Here is a 15906-nt window from a genome sequence, read left to right as displayed (position 1 = left end):
TTTTAGTTCCCGTCAAATCAGAGAAATAATTTGCCCAGGAGAAAAGGGGAATTGGGGCACAGTTAGACCTTGTTAGTGCCCAGTTGTTTGGTTAATGCCCATTTCTATCTATCTATCAGGTATTTGTTGAGTTCTTTCTGAATGGTATTACTGTAGATAGGTAATGTTGGGGTCTGAGGGAAAATAAATAATATATTTTCCCTTCTCTTCCAGATTCCTGAACCAATTAAAATTGTAAAAAAGATAGAGATTCTTAAGATCAAGTGTGAGCTTATTAAGAAAGCTAATCGGAAAACTGAATTTATTTCTGAAACTAAATGGACTTGCTAATATTACCCCTGCAGTGGATGGATTTTCTACCCTGACATTGACATAAATAAACAATAGCCCTCTCCTTTGCAGGGGTAGAATCTTCTCTGTAATGGCATAGTAAATCCATTTGCATTCCTTTATGTGGTCAGACTGATTCAAGAGACAGAAGATTCAGAGGGGGTGGAGTTGACCATTTTTAGTTTTTTTTTTTCAAATTCACAATTAGTTGGGGTAAATACAGAGAGAGGCTATAAATTTTCCTTCCATTATTTCCCCTCTTGGAGTGTAGAGTAAAAATTACTTCCCCTCCATGAGAACATGTGGGGTACAAGAATGTATCCTGGAATAGTCCTGATGATGTGAATTAACATGGCTTATGGGTAATTTGTTGTCTTTAGAGCATAGGATGTGGCCTGGGAAGAAACAGATAACGAGGCCCATGCATTAATATCATTATTAAGCCCAAGAACATGACAAATTCTTTTTATTTAGCATATATTGTAAGCTCATGTGTCTGCTGGGTGCTCTGAAGAATACAAGGAAACTATATTAGTATAGTACATACATTCATTTCCTGCTTACTAGGAACCTATAGTCTAGTTGGGGATATGAGCTTCCACAAATTAAAAGATAAGTAAGTGTAGAAGGGAGTTTCTGGTGAGTTCCAAATAGTGGTACAAACAATCTTGGAGGGGCTCAGAGGTAGAAGGAAGTGAAGGGAATGAGAGGTACTAAGAGGAGCTAGATCAAGGAAGTGTTCTTGGATAAGGGGAAGTTCTGACTGGGCTTTGAAAAGATGGATAAAAGAAGGCAGGATATAGGGGTAAAGATCAGAAGCATGAGCATGGACACAAAGAACATGCATATGGGGACATATGAGGGATGATGAATAAAACACCCTAATTGGAATAAATATTTTAGATAATGAGAGATGAGCACGGGAAGGTGGTTTGGGATTTTATTTTGAAGGCCCTTGTTGGGTGAACTAGGGAGCCGTGGTCTTGATATTTTATGCAGGAGAGAGCTATTACAATATTTTAAACAGTAGAATGACATGGTCAGATTAGTTATTTAGAAAGACCACTCTGATAATACCAGTGTGTAAGATAGACTGAAGGGAGGCAAATGGAATAGAGATTAAAGAAGTTAAGAAGCTATTGCACAGGGTGTTATATGAAAATAATGAATCATGAAACACTACAAAAAAACCTAATGATGTACTGTATGGTGACTAACATAACAAAAAAAAAAGAAGTTATTGCTATCATCAGACATGATAGGAATTATCTTTAAGAAAGTGGCAATGGTAAGTCAAAATGAGAGAAATGAGACTTTTTCTTTTTTACAGCCATTAATGGAAAGCTCTATAGCAACCTCGGGGGTCTTACCATGTACCAAGGAGAACGAGTGGCCTGGTACATGCTGGGCATGGGCCAAGATATTGACCTCCACACTGTCCACTTCCATGCAGAGAGCTTCCTATATCGGGTGAGTAAGAAAAGGGCTGAGTACCTCAAGAATGATTAGAGGAATGCTTTGAGAGTCATTAAGGAAGAAGAGAACAACTTCTTAAGGAAGAAGATGTTAGTTAAAAGGGGAGAGGTCTTGTACATGGAGAATTGAGCTGGAAATTCTAGTTGGGCTGTGTATTCCAGGGTCAGTCACTTCCCTCTAGTCCTTAGCTTTTCCTTCTAGTATAGAAGAAATGAGTAGCTCATTTATGGTGTAAGTAGGTTAAAGAAATCAATGTAATTGGATACCAGACAAGGACTGGAGAGATAGTGAACAGTGATCCTAAGAGCAAGAAATTTCAGAGTGATATCTCAGAATCTATGAAAGTTCTTAATCAGTTATAAAAGGAACTTCAATTCAGGAGCTACATGGAACAACATGCAGATTTTGAAAAAGAAGATTTAGTCTTAGGGAAAGGGAGCAGAGTTGAAGGCATTAATATAGAAATAAAGTTATAGAAATGTGATAAAAGTGATAGCATGGAGAGGAAACTAAATTGAGTTCAATTTCTAAAGGAAATATGTGGTTCCTTCCTAGGAGTCAAGGCTTAAGCCAGATTCCCCAGATGTCAGCCTGCTGAAAAGTATGGTGATATTAGTTTTATCCCCCAAAGGAAGATGGAATGTCTTTTACTTTGGGACACTTTAAGAAAAAGTAGGAAGAAAGGGTCTCCTCTGTTGATTCAGTTTGTGTGGGTGGGTTTATAGGGAAGATGGATAAGGTGGGCTTTTTAAGCTGCTCTCTGATCTATGAATCTTGGAGTCCCATGTCCCTGATTGAGACATCCAAGCTTTTTAGCCCCTATAAGCTCTGAGATTATCTCTTTACCCTTTATTTCCTCTCCCCTATTCCCAATATTGATTACAGAATGGAGAGAGCTACCGGGCAGATGTGGTGGATCTGTTCCCAGGAACCTTTGAGGTTGTGGAGATGGTAGCCAGCAACCCTGGGACATGGTTGATGCACTGCCATGTTTCTGATCATGTCCATGCTGGTATGGAGACCCTCTTTACTGTTTTATCCCAAAGAGGTAAGGTCTAATTTCTCAAGACTGGAAATCTTCAAACACTTTATGTAGCCTACAGGAACCAGTTAATCCCTAGAAATCCCTTGCACCTGTCTTTCTCCCAGAAGAACCAGGATTTAAGACAGAACAGGCCCCACCCAGGTGTTCTCCCAACTAATATTTCTCATTCTCCATTGCCCCCTTGTTCCTGCCCCTTCCTAATTACTTTGACACCTATTGATTTCACATTGGTTGACCCAGCCTGAAACTCACTAAGCTCTATACATTGATGCTTACCATAGATATGCTTCCTTTGAAATATATTTCATTTGAATATAAATTTATTATTTTATGATTCATTAGAGGTGCTATTTCAAGAAATTTTGCAAATAAGTCCTTTCTTTTAAAAAAAGAATAAATATAATTCTAATAGTCACCTCTTAATTGATTTGTGAAAAAGTTCTTTCTGTCTTGGAACAAGTTGGTCTAAAGCTAGATGGAGATATTGGCCTTCAATTATAGCTTATCCCAGAAATATGTGAAGGGTGAAAAAAAAGGGTTTGTCTTATATTTTTGTATGGATAGTGAATTGCTGGGGTAATTTCTTTACCACTCAGTTGTTGTTCATCACCAAGAACATAAAAGATTAGGCTGCCATGAACTTTGTGTCTTTGGGTCATTCATTGTTTAAGAGCCTCTTGACCTGAGTCTAGGATTTCCAGTCATTGGCACTCTATCAGCAGAAATAGAAAGTTTGAAAATGTCTTTGGGTATTCAAATAGCTTAGTAAGCCAGGGTAGAGAATACAACTCTGCTATTTACCCCCAGGGAAAGAGAAATCGTCCATTATGATATCCTGCATCTTTGAAAAGCTTTGTTCTCTAGTAACCCATAGTGCTAAATTGTGGCTTCAACTCTAGTACTACTACTTCTACTACTACTCTAGTACTATTCCTTACTACCCAGATAGGTCCACAGAATTCTTTGTGGTATTTTCTCAGTCTTTAGAACCAAAGTCAAGTGATGAATTGATGTGTCATCAAGATGCTATAGATTCGGGGTGCCTGGGTGTCTCAGTTGGTTAAGCATCTCCTTTGGCTCAGGTCGTGATCCCAAGGACCTGGGATCGAGCTCCATGTTGGGCCCCCTGCTCACTGGGAAGTCTGCTTCTCCCTCTCCCTCTGCCTCCCCGCACCCACTCATTCTCTCTCTCTCTCAAATGAATAAATAAAAGCTTTAAAAAATGTGCTATAGATGGAAGACAACAGGTTTTATCTGTCTATGATGAGTCATCCAAAATCTGGACCATTTAATAAACAACAGACTATCACAATACATATGATCAGAGAACTTCCATGACTAAGGATAGCCCATATCTCTGACAAGGAGCCAGCCCATAAAGCTCACCTATTTGCTTTTTGGTTTGTTTATACATCACAATAGTCTAATTCAATATTGCTCCAACTACATATGTGCTAACTGGCAAACCAGAGGAAATAGTTGAAGACAGATAGGGAAGAAAGGACTAATTGTTGAAACAAGGTTCCTGATGAGGAAACAGGGAATGAAAACTGGAGCTAAAATGAAAAATTAGACTGGAGTAAGTTTTTGTTTGTTTGTTCACTAAAAAGGTAGAAAAGACAGAAAAGAAAATGATCAATGTGTAAGTTTGGGTGAGGGTCTTGTCAGAAAGAATATTTCTGTTTTATAGTCTCTGCTTCATTTGTGAGAGAGGAGACAGAGTCATCTACTGAGAGTGAAGGATAGTTGGTAGGATAAGGAATTGAAGAGAATGGGCTAAGGTTTGAAATAACCACTCCAGGAGATGGGAAAACAAAATTTACTCTGAATGATGGAAAATAAATTAATTATTGGCAGGCAACACTGAGGGCCTAAAGTTTGACACAAAGAATACTGATATTTACAACATGATTTTTCTCCACCAATATTCAACAAATCAGACAAAACACGGGGAAAACATAGTTACTATGGTTTTTGATGGATGATTATAACACTTCTGGTAAGTTAGTAGTTGAAGTGATAGACCATAGAGTCTAGCCAGACCAGGAAAGGGGTGGGGGGAAGAGAGGACGAAGCTAATAGTTTGGGAAAAATGGGAGGATCCAGGAACTGGAGATCTTTATGAAGTGAGGATAACAGGTTAAATGGAATAAATAGCATTAAAGCATTGAAGGAATAGGAGGATGTTGTTAGATTTTATATTTCTGAGATGGAGCAGTTCTGAATAATAAGTCCAATGTGACCATGGGAGGTGTTGATAGAATAAGAGTAGATGTAAAAGTTGTTGGAGTTAAAAGTTCTAGAAACTGTGAAGCTTGAGGGGTGAATGGTGGGAATTGAGGAAGAAGAAGACTGTGCCAGGTACCAAATTCATTCCATGAATGAAAATAACTACCAGGTGACAGTGACACAAAATGGTTGTGGGTTTTTTAGCCAAATAATATAAGCCTTAAATGAGATAGATATATACCACAAAAAAGGGGGAGGAATAATTATCTCAAACCAGTATTGAGAGGATATAAAGGAAACACAGTGCTCAGAGAAGAGCTCAGCCTCATTAAAGCAAGAAGAAGAAGAAGAAGAAGAAGAAGAAGAAGAAGAAGAAGAAGAAGAAGAAGAAAGAAGAAGAAGAAGAAGAAGAAGAAGAAGAAGAAGAAGAAGAAGAAGAAGAAGAAGAAGAAGAAGAAGAAGTGTTTGAGAAGAGTTTGAATATGTAGGGATGTCGTTTTGAAAAGGAACAGAAATTTCCTGAAGGGAAAGTAGGAAAGGGTGACAAAGAAAACAAGAATGTGGATAGGAAGTACCCATAAATATGTACATAATGGCAGAGGGGTGACTTACCTTTTGGACTCCGAAGCCTATGTTTTTGCTTATATTTTTATCAGTACGCAAAATCAAATCCATATACCAATATTGACTTTGACAATAAGGTAGTTAATTCTAGGTACCTCCATTTGCTTAGGATACCACAGAGAAATTCCTCTAACCAATGCCAATACCCACAACAAACCTGTGGATTGGTAAGAATAATAACAAAGCTAACTAACTTTTTTTTTTTCCAGAACACCTAAGCACTATCACCACCATCACCAAAGAGATTGGAAAGGGTAAGGAGAATAATGCACAAACTGGGTAGTTGTATGTAGTATGTACTTGGTGGGGGGAGGTGTAGTGCCTCTAGAAGATGAAATTCACTGACCAAAAGGTGGACTATAATACTAGCAGGAAGCATTCTGAGATTTCTGTAAGACTTCAAAAGCCAGGAACCCAAGGTTCAACTTCTCTAAGCAGGTTTAGTCTCTGCCCCCCACTCCCAACCTCCTAAGTTGAGGAAAACAGCCCCATCCCCAGTTGAAGGTTACATTCTTAGCTTCCCACCTAATGTGTGAGGGGGAAGAAAATTCAGAGTTTCACTGGGTTGGACATAAAGGAGCTGTAACACAGACATAAACTACTCACAGAGACAGTATGAAACTAGTACAAATACCATACATACAGTCTGCATCAGCTATTTTTATTCTTGTATCTTTGGAATACCAAATAGTTGACTCTTTGGAACCAGCCATTTCTGCCCTTCAAAAAAGTAGAAATTCTTGTCCTACCTAAACTAGGTCCAAATAGTGCTTTCACTCTCCCCCACACCATTTGTACCTGGACTGAGAAAGACTCAGAAAGTTATGAGAGCTAGAAGGGATGTTAGAGATCATCAGTTGAATCTGGTGATTTTTTTCAGTTATGTTTGAAAAAGTCCTAATGATCTCCCTAAGAAACTTATAAACTGTCAATCAGGGGACTAGGGTATGTCCTGGAAGGATTGGGGTAAGGTAAAGTGAGGCTGAGAGAGTGTATGTGTGTGTGTGTGTGTGTGTGTGTGTGTGTGTGTATTTGTATATATAGAAAGAAGGTCACTTACTCTGGGAAACAAAGAATGAGTTATTGTGACTAAAGAGTAGAAGATAAAACCAAAAAAGGCAGGTTAGAGCCTGATTGTGAGAGTTGGAATTTGTATATATACACACATATATATTGGTGTGTATATACATATTTTGTGTGTATATTTGGATATACATAATACATACTTCTATGTATATACATACTCATAAGCTCTTACTTATAAGAAAGGTTCCACAATGGGGAAAAAAACCTCAAAAACTGTGGTCTAATAAAACCCAATATTTTTGTACGTGAGAAATAGAGATAGAAGGAAATTTGTCCAAGGTTACAAAAGGAGTTAAGTGGTAGAATGTAAACTCAGAACTAAGATGTTTTCCAGCTTCCATTTGAACTCATTATATTTCATCTTCTCTCTGTTCTTTTAAGAATGTTCATTCATTTATATATTTATCAAATATGTGCTAAGTTCCAGGGACACTAAAACAAGTAAGAAACATACTACTCTCCAGGAGTTTTGTGTCTAGATATGGAATGAGACACAAAAATAATAATTGCACTGCTGGTATACATTGTAAAAAAGGGGAGGTGCAAAAAATAACAGCTATCAGTTATTGTGCATTTGTTATCTTCCAGGTGCTATGCTAAATATCATAAATATTAACTCACTTAAATCTCACAAGAAACCTCTAAGCTAAGTTTGGTTCTTATCACCATTTTATAAAACAGGAGACTGTAAGGATACTTTAGGGACACAAGAAAGGACCATTAACTGCCCAGCTAAATTGAAGAAGGCCTTGCAGAGACCTGTAACATTTCAGATGGGTATAGAAATGTGAAGAGGGAGAAACGGTGTTCAGAAAGTCTTGGGAGCCTGAAAGAAGGTCACTTACTCTGGGAAACAAAGAATGAGTTGTGACTAAAGAGTAGAAGATAAAACTATAAAAGGCAGGTTAGAGTCTGATTGTGAAAGTTGGAATGCCTGGCTTGATTCTGAGTTTTACTCTGTGGGTTAATTGGAGATCAGCAAAAGTCTATATGCCAAGAACTAAGACAATCAGATTATTTCACCTGGAAAGATCAGTGTGACATCAGTATTATCATGACCCAAAAAAGTGAGAGACCAGACAGCACAGTGGCAGGCAGTTGTCATGGTCCAATAGTCAAATTGAGCATTGATAAGCTAGATGATTTAGTCATACTGCCTCCCTTAAGATTCTACTCATTGCTCTCAATTCTATCATCTGGAAACATGCAAACCAAATCCAATTATTTTTATTATTATTATTTTTACATCACAAGCCTTTATATATTTGAAGAAATATATCAAGGCCCTTTCTACTCTGAGTTTTAGCTCTTTCCATGGGGGAATTAGGACCTCAGTGATTCCTAAGGGCTTTCTCAGCTGTGACATCTGGTTACACAAATTCTTTGTAACCTATAAATCTGTCTTCATCAGCTGGTCTTTTTAGGGATAGCAGTTCCTCTGTTCAGTTTTGATGGGGTTATTTCTTCTTTCCCAGGAGTTGACTGCAAATCGTGCCCCATTAGAGTACTTTCCACCTCAGGGTTCCCATTTTTCTCTTATTCCATTTCAGCAACAATCCTCAGAGACTTTGGAGAAGGAAATGTGAGGATGCTGGGCTTGCAGATCCCTGTGAAGAATATTGAGATGCTGGCTTCTGTTTTAATTGCTATGAGTGTCATTCTCCTGCTCATTGCTCTGGCTCTTAGTGGTGTGGTCTGGTACCAGCATCGGCAGAGAAAGCTACGACGCAACAGGAGGTCCATCCTGGATGACAGCTTCAAGCTTCTGTCCCTCAAGCAGTAACAGCTGAATCCTGCAACTGCACACCTTGAATGCAGTCCCAGAAGGTCATGCTCTACTAACTGACCCCACTGTCAAAAGCACATGGATGGTAGAGAGGCAGAGGAGGGAATCAGACTCATCTGAGCATTTATTCATTTATTTATTTACATGGAAATTATGTACTTTCTTTCTCTTTATTTTTTTTTCTCCACTTGGGCAGCTGGGGCAAGAAAGTCCCCTCGTATCCTATATTACAAATTTCAGCAGCTGGATTATATCAACCACTGACACTTGGAAGATCTGGAAATTCCTAATAACTGATTCTTCTTGCAAAGTAGATACCAAGGGTAAAACTCATTGATTAGGTTTCTGTTGCTTTTCAGGACATAGGCAAGTTCACTCCGAACCAAGGTTAAGTGAGCTGTGAAAATAATCCACATCTAAACTAAGGACTAAGAAAATGGGCGTGATGGAGAATGGATGGGGGGGGATTTGAAGATCAAAAATTTATTTTGATTCTCCTTAGGAATAAACTATCTTGGAGAAGTGGGTAGATGGAATATTGTTGCTATGAGTACCTGCAACCCCTGGAGCCAGAAGCTCCTCAGGAAGTTAATCCTCCATGTTTCTGGCACAGTTTCACTAAAGGGAATGTTGGGTGTCCTTTCCATATTTCAGGCAACAAATCCTATACATTCAACTACTTGGTAGAAGACCATAAGTGTGAACATGGTGTTTTTAATGATCCCTGTGGCCTCTGGGAGTTTGTGCCCATTATTGAAACAAAGAGCACTCACTGGGGAGAGTGTAATATGGGTCTGTTTATCCTATTTGTGGAGCCTGTGTGTTTGTGTTTTAGAAGTGGAAAAGGTGTCTTAGAGTGGTGGCTATCATCTTTTAACCCATAGGTGCCAAAATATTTTGAATTCTAAGAAAATTTTCTAGATGGAAATAGAGGGCTGAGACAAGGCTTAAACCTGTCCACTGGGCAAGGAGAGGTGGGCACAAATCTCATGGGGTCCTTGGCATTTGGGGGTATAAGAGGTATTTTTGAAATTTGGGGAGCTTTTTAATAGGACAGAATCCTTCTCTCGGGTACCCTAAAGCAGTATTCCTTGTCACCTGTAAGTTCATGCCTCTCTGAAACCTTGGTCAGAGACCACAGGCAAGATATAAAAGCAGGGGGCACCTGGGTGGCTCAGTTGGTTAAGCGACTGCCTTCGGCTCAGGTCATGATCCTGGAATCTCGGGCCCCCTGCTCAGCAGGGAGTCTGCTTCTCCCTCTGACTCTCTTCCCTCTTGTGCTCTCTATCTCTCATTCTCTCTCTCTCAAATAAATAAATAAAATCTTTTAAAAAAAGATATAAAAGCAGGGATGAAATAAGATGACCCACCCTCACTATAATATCCGTAATACTATTTTACATGGCAAGAGGAGAACAGAAGACATAGAGGCAGAATGAAGATAATAACTGAAATATGCTTTATACTTTAAAAAGCATCTAATATCTGATTGCATTTGACTTGTTTTAGTTCTATCAGGGTGATACTTTGTTTTATATTTGAATAAACAAAGGATCAGATAGAGTAATTTTACCCAAGGCCGTTCAGCTAGAAGTTGAGCAAGGATTCATGTCTTAATCTGTTTGACTCCAAATACCTGTTTTCATTCTGGTATATCATGGAAACTTCCATTGACTGCAATTTTCCTGTCTTCTTAGACAACCTGTCTCCCTACTTAGGTATCCTTTGCAGATCAAATGTAGAAACCCCCCAGGATGGTATTCAGTTGCCATATAATGTTGAAGGTTGAAGGAGAAAACACAGTCCAGAGCTTATTATTTATCTTGGCTTACAGCGGTCAGTGAGTGATTTCTGGACACCTTTACTGGAAATCACAGACACATAACAGAGGAAGAAAATGATGGAAAGTTTAAATTGCTAGTTATAAAATCAAATGATAGCGTATTTAAGCCATTGCATAATCAATACCCCTTAACAGCAAAACTTTTTGTCCTATTGTTAAATGTGGAGGATATTGAAAACCCAGTGCACACTGGGGACTCTATAGTTAATGGCTATGATTTGCATGCAACTGGGAGGTTGTTTGCTTGGTCATGGTCATGAATATGAGACAAGGAAGAAGTAGGTGGAATGGGGTTACATTTCTTCTGAGTGTGTAACCCTGCTTCAGATCAGGAAATGTAAACCTAAGCCCATGTATTTCAAAAAGGGATGTATTTTTATGGTGGGTTTGCTCCCAGTGGGGATGTAGGAGATGTTTTTGACAATTAAGTGACACTTCCATTCATTCAGTTGATCAAGCCAGAAAACCCCAAAGTCAACATATTGGTGAGTCTTGCCTGTTTTGTCTCCTAAATTGCTGTAACTGATTAATTTGTTCTATCTTTACTACTACCACCCAGTATAAAAAAAACAACCATCTTTTACCTGGACTAGAGTGGTAGACTCCTGATCACGCTCCTCGCATCTAATTTAGCCCCTTACATTTTGTTCTTCATGCAGAAAAATGATGTTTAAAAATATGTTAGGCTTACAGTTCAGATGAGATGCCACAAACTTATCTCTCTTTAGAGATAAGCACTGTAAATAATAAAAGAGACAATAGAAGGAATAAAAAAGATGAAAAGGAGAAGGCAATCTGGAAAAGAACAGAGCAACAAAGCAACTGGGCATCTTCCTAACACCCAACCTAGCAGAACACAGCCCAAGATCAAAGAGGAATCCTAATGAAAACCCCAGATGGACCTAGAGGCACAAAGAGAGATTGAGGTGGATCCCTGCTGACATCGAGTAGCCAGGAAAGCCGGTCATCATCTCTTTTGGCCAGAGACCCCCCTTTCTTATTTAGGCACTGGGAAGAACCTGCAAGGGGAATCTCAACATAACAAGCTGCCCAGCCCAGGAAGCACTCTTTTGCTGCAAGCTGGAGAATCCCTTTCACTACCCAGAGAAAATAAGTGGCTCTGTCAGTGATCAACAGAAGCACCAGAGAAACCAAACAAAACAAAATACCACAACAAAGTCTCTGAAAATTACATTGTTACTGGAACATAAAATTATGCCAGGACCCCACATTGGCCTAGAGCCTACTTAAAAAAAGGAATGATAAAAAGAGCAGTTTCATTTTGCCCATATCGCAACTAGGCCAGTCTGGCACAGTGTCCCATGGAGAGGACCTCTCTGGGCCTATGTTTTTTCCAGTGGAAGAAAAAAGTGCAAAGTGAACATCTAGTTATCCCAGAGTTGTGATGTTTCCTGGGGGGCCCACTCAGGTCCCACCTCATGAGGATTACTGGGAGATCTTCAGGGCTGAAACACTGGGGATCAGATACAGACATAGAATTGGTGTTGGATTTGTAGTAACCAGTACTTAGACATCAGTGGACCCTATTCCTACTTGTAGCAGTACTCAAGCAGAGATTCTATCCAACAGCTCTACTCATCTGAAGAGCCAAGCGGTGGCCCTGTCTGTCCAGTGAGCTAAGTTGGCAGTTCGGCTTGAATTGGGTGTCTAGCATACTGACTATGGAACTTATTCTAATGCCCCACCTGAGCAAGAAAGCAAACTTACAGCCCTACCCAACTGCTGAGCATAGCCCCCAGTTCATGCCAGAGAACCTGGGAAGTTGAGGAATCAATTCTAACACCCCATTCAGGCAGGGAAACAAGACAGCAGCCCTGCACATTTGGTTTTTATTTTATTTTTTTTAATTTTAATTTTAATTCAAGTACAGTTGACATAGTGTTTTATTAGTTTCAAGTGTACAATAATGATTCAGCAATTCAATACATCACTCAGTGCTCATCATGACAAACGCACTCCTTAATCCCCATCACTTATTTCACCTATCCCACCCACCCCACCTCTGGTAACCATCAGTTTGTTCTCAATAGGGAAGAGTCTGTTTCTGCATTTGTCTCTCTTCCTTTTTTTTTCTTTGCTCCTTTGTTTTGTTTCTTAAATTCCATAAATGAGTGAAATCATATGATATTTCTCTCTCTCTCACTGACATATTTTAATTAGCATTATACTTTCAAGTTCCATCCATGTTGTTGCAAATGACAAGATTTTATTATTTTCTTTGGCTGAATAATATTCATATATCTATCCATGGACACATGGCCTGCTTCCATAATTTGGCCATTGTAAATAATGCTGCTATAACCATAATGGTTCATGTAAATCTTTGAATGAGTGTTTTTGTAATTTTGGGGGTAAATAACTAATATGATTACTGCATCATAGGATAGTTCTATTTTTAGCTTTTTGAGGAACCTCCATACTGTTCTGCACAGTGACTGCACCAGTTTACATTCCCACCATGAGTGCATGAGGGTCCATTTTTCTCCACATCCTTACCAACACCTGTTTATTGTGTTGTTGATTTTAGTCATTTTTATAGGTGCAAGGTGATATCAAATTATAGTTTTGATTTGCATTTCCCTAATGATGAGTGATGTTGAGCATTCTTTCATGTGTCTGTTGGCCATCTAGGTGTTTTCCTTGGAGAAATGTCCGATCACGTCTTCTGCCCCTTTTTAAATTGGATTATTTGTATTTTGATGTTGATTTGAGTAAGTTCTTTATATATTTTGGATATTAACCTTTTATCAGATATATCATTTGTGAATGTCTTCTTCTATTCAATAGGTTGCCTTTTTTTATTGTTTCCTTCATTGTGCAGAAAATTTGTGTCTTGAAGTAGGCTCAATAGTTTATTTTTGTTTTTGTTTCCCTTGCCTCAAGAGACATATCTAGAAAGAAGTTGCCATAGCTGGTGTCAGAGACATTCCTGCATATGCTCTCTTCTAAGATTTTTATGGTTTCAGTTTCACATTTGGGTCTTTAATACATTTTGAATTTATTTTTGTGTATAGTGTAAGAAATTGGTCCAGTTTCTTTCTTTTGCATGTAGCTGACAAGTTTTCTCAATACCATTTGTTGTAGAGAGTGTGTTAACTCTTGTTGGATATTCTTTCCTGCTTTGCCAAAGATTATATGGCCATACAATGGTGGACTTATTTCTGGGTTTTCTATTCTGTTCCATTGATCTGTCTATTTTTGTGCCAGTACCACACTGTTTTGATTACTACAGCTTTGTAATATAACTTGAAGTCTGGAATTGTGATGCCTACAGCTTTTTTTCTTTTTCAAAACTGCTTTGGCTATTTAGGATCTTTTGTGGTTCCATACATATTATAGGATTGTTTGTTCTAGCTCTGTGAAAAATGCTGGTGGCATTTTGATAAGAATTGCATTAAATGTGTCGATTGCTTTGGGTAGTATAAACATTATAACAATATTTGTTCTTCCAATTCATGAGCATGGAATGTCTTTCCATGTCTTTGTGTAGTTTTCAATTTCTTTCATCAATGTTTTATAGTTTTCAGAATACAGATCTTTTTACCTCTTTGGTTAGGTTTATTTCTAGGTATCTTATTATTTTTGGTGCAATTGTAAATGGGATTGTTTTCTCATTTTTTCTTTCTGCTGTTTCATTATTAGCATATAGAAATACAATAGATTTCTTTTTTAAAAATTTTATTTATTTATTTGAGGGAGAGAAAGAGAGAGAGAGAGCACAGAGGGAGAGTGAGAGGGAGAAGCAGACTCCCCCCTGAGCAAAAAGCTGGACATGGGGCTCAATCTTAGAATGGTGAGATCATGACCTGAGCTGAAGGCAGACACTTAACCAACTGAGCCACCCAGGCTCCCCTAAAACAGATTTCTGCACATTGATTTTATACCCTACAACTTTACTGAGTTCATTTATCAGTTCTAGTAGGTTTTGTGTGGGGGGAGATTTTTAGGGTTTTCTATATAAAGCATCATGTCATCTGCAAATAGTGAAAGTTTTACTTCCTCCTTACTGATTTGGTTGCCTTTTTAAAAAATCTAATTGCTGTGGTTAGGACTTCCAGTACTATGTTAAATAAAAGTGGTAAAAATAGATATCCTTGTCTTGTTCCTGACCTTAGGGAAAAAGCTCTCAATTTTTCTCACTGAGTATGATGTTGGCTATGGATTTTTTCATATATGCTCTTTATTATGTTGAGGTATGTTTCCTCTAAACCTACTTTGTTGAGAGCTTTTAGAATGCATGTATGTTGTACTTTGTAAAATGCTTTTTCTGCATCTATTGAAATGATCATTTGATTTTCATTAGTTCTCTTATTGATATGATGTATCTTATTGAGTGATTTGCAAATATTGAGCCACCCTTGCATACCAGCAATAAATCCCACTTGATCATGGTGAATGATTTTTTTAAATGTATTGTTGGATTATTCTGCCCAGTTGTTGAGCATAGTCTCTAAACCTGTGTAGTTAGGGAGCCTACATAGTGACCCTGTGAGCACTGTTATTAGCCTTGCCGAGCCATGTAGCCCAACCAACAGCAATGCCTGATTACTGAACACAGCCTTCAACATCACTCACACAAAGGTAACTACAGAGCCCAGCTAGTGTCCCCACTTGACTACAAAACCAAACAAGCCTGAAACCAAGAAACCCACCCAGTGCCCATGCTTCAATGTTGAGCTCAGCCAGCAGACCTACCCAACTGTAGAGCCCAGTCCTGCCTCCAAAGCTGGCCTCACCCAACTACAAACACTGATAATAAACACTGACTGCCGATGGATGCTACCAACTGACTCATTCAGTACCTCAAGCAAAGCTTACTTGTGAAGGCCTTTCCTTGCTGAAGTTAACCTGTAAGTTCTGGAAGAGGAGACTGCTTATTCAAATGAGAAAATAACAATGCAAGGATACAGGGATTATGAAGAATCAAGTAAAAATTGAGCCACTAAAAGAAATTAATAAAGCTTCTATAACTGAGCCTTAAAAAATGGAGATCTAAAAACTAACTGACAGCTCAGAATAATCCTCTTAAAGAGTCCAACAAACTGCAAAAGTTAACAACTAAACAAATCTTGAAAAAATAATACATGAACAAAATAATAAGTTAAAGAAATATAAACAAAAAACAAACACAAAGAATTCATAGACCTGAAAAATAAAGTGACTACACTGAGGAATTCAATAGAGAGCATAAGAACAGACTCAACCAAGCAGAAGTCAGACTCAATTAACTTGAAGATAGGTCATTTGAAATTTTTTAGTAAGAGGAGCACAAAGAAAAAAAGAAGATGAAAAAAAATGAGTTAAGAAAGCCTGTGGGGCTTGTGGGATATTATTAAGAAAAACAAAATACACATCATAGCATCCCAAGAAGGAGAGGAAAAAATGAAAGGACATAGTGCTAATTTAAAGCAATAAGTGGCTGGGGTGCCTGGGTGGCTCAGTCGTTAAGCGTCTGCCTTCAGCTCA

General features: G+C 38.4%; 1 protein-coding gene across 7 annotated transcripts in view; it reads left to right on the top strand.

Moving 5' to 3' along the window:
• Positions 1 to 12385, top strand: part of HEPH (hephaestin) — an 82394-nt gene extending 70009 nt beyond the window's left edge. For 5 of the 7 annotated variants that reach the window (XM_027609513.1, XM_027609510.1, XM_027609512.1 and 2 more), the window contains 4 exons: positions 1661 to 1800; positions 2692 to 2854; positions 5914 to 5958; positions 8341 to 8573. In XM_027609513.1, coding sequence (XP_027465314.1) covers positions 1661 to 1800; positions 2692 to 2854; positions 5914 to 5958; positions 8341 to 8573 — 581 coding nt within the window. Of the gene's footprint in view, positions 1 to 1660; positions 1801 to 2691; positions 2855 to 5913; positions 5959 to 8340 lie in introns of all 7 variants that reach the window. The other 2 variants (XM_027609509.1, XM_027609511.1) reach the window with 2 other exon arrangements.
• Positions 12386 to 15906: the final 3521 nt, after the last annotated feature.

This window comes from Zalophus californianus, chromosome X (genome assembly GCF_009762305.2).
Source record: "Zalophus californianus isolate mZalCal1 chromosome X, mZalCal1.pri.v2, whole genome shotgun sequence".
In the NCBI taxonomy this organism is placed as follows: Eukaryota; Metazoa; Chordata; class Mammalia; order Carnivora; family Otariidae; genus Zalophus; species Zalophus californianus.
The sequence above is the reverse complement of the archived record's forward strand: the minus strand, read 5'-3'. Positions and strand labels throughout refer to the sequence as shown.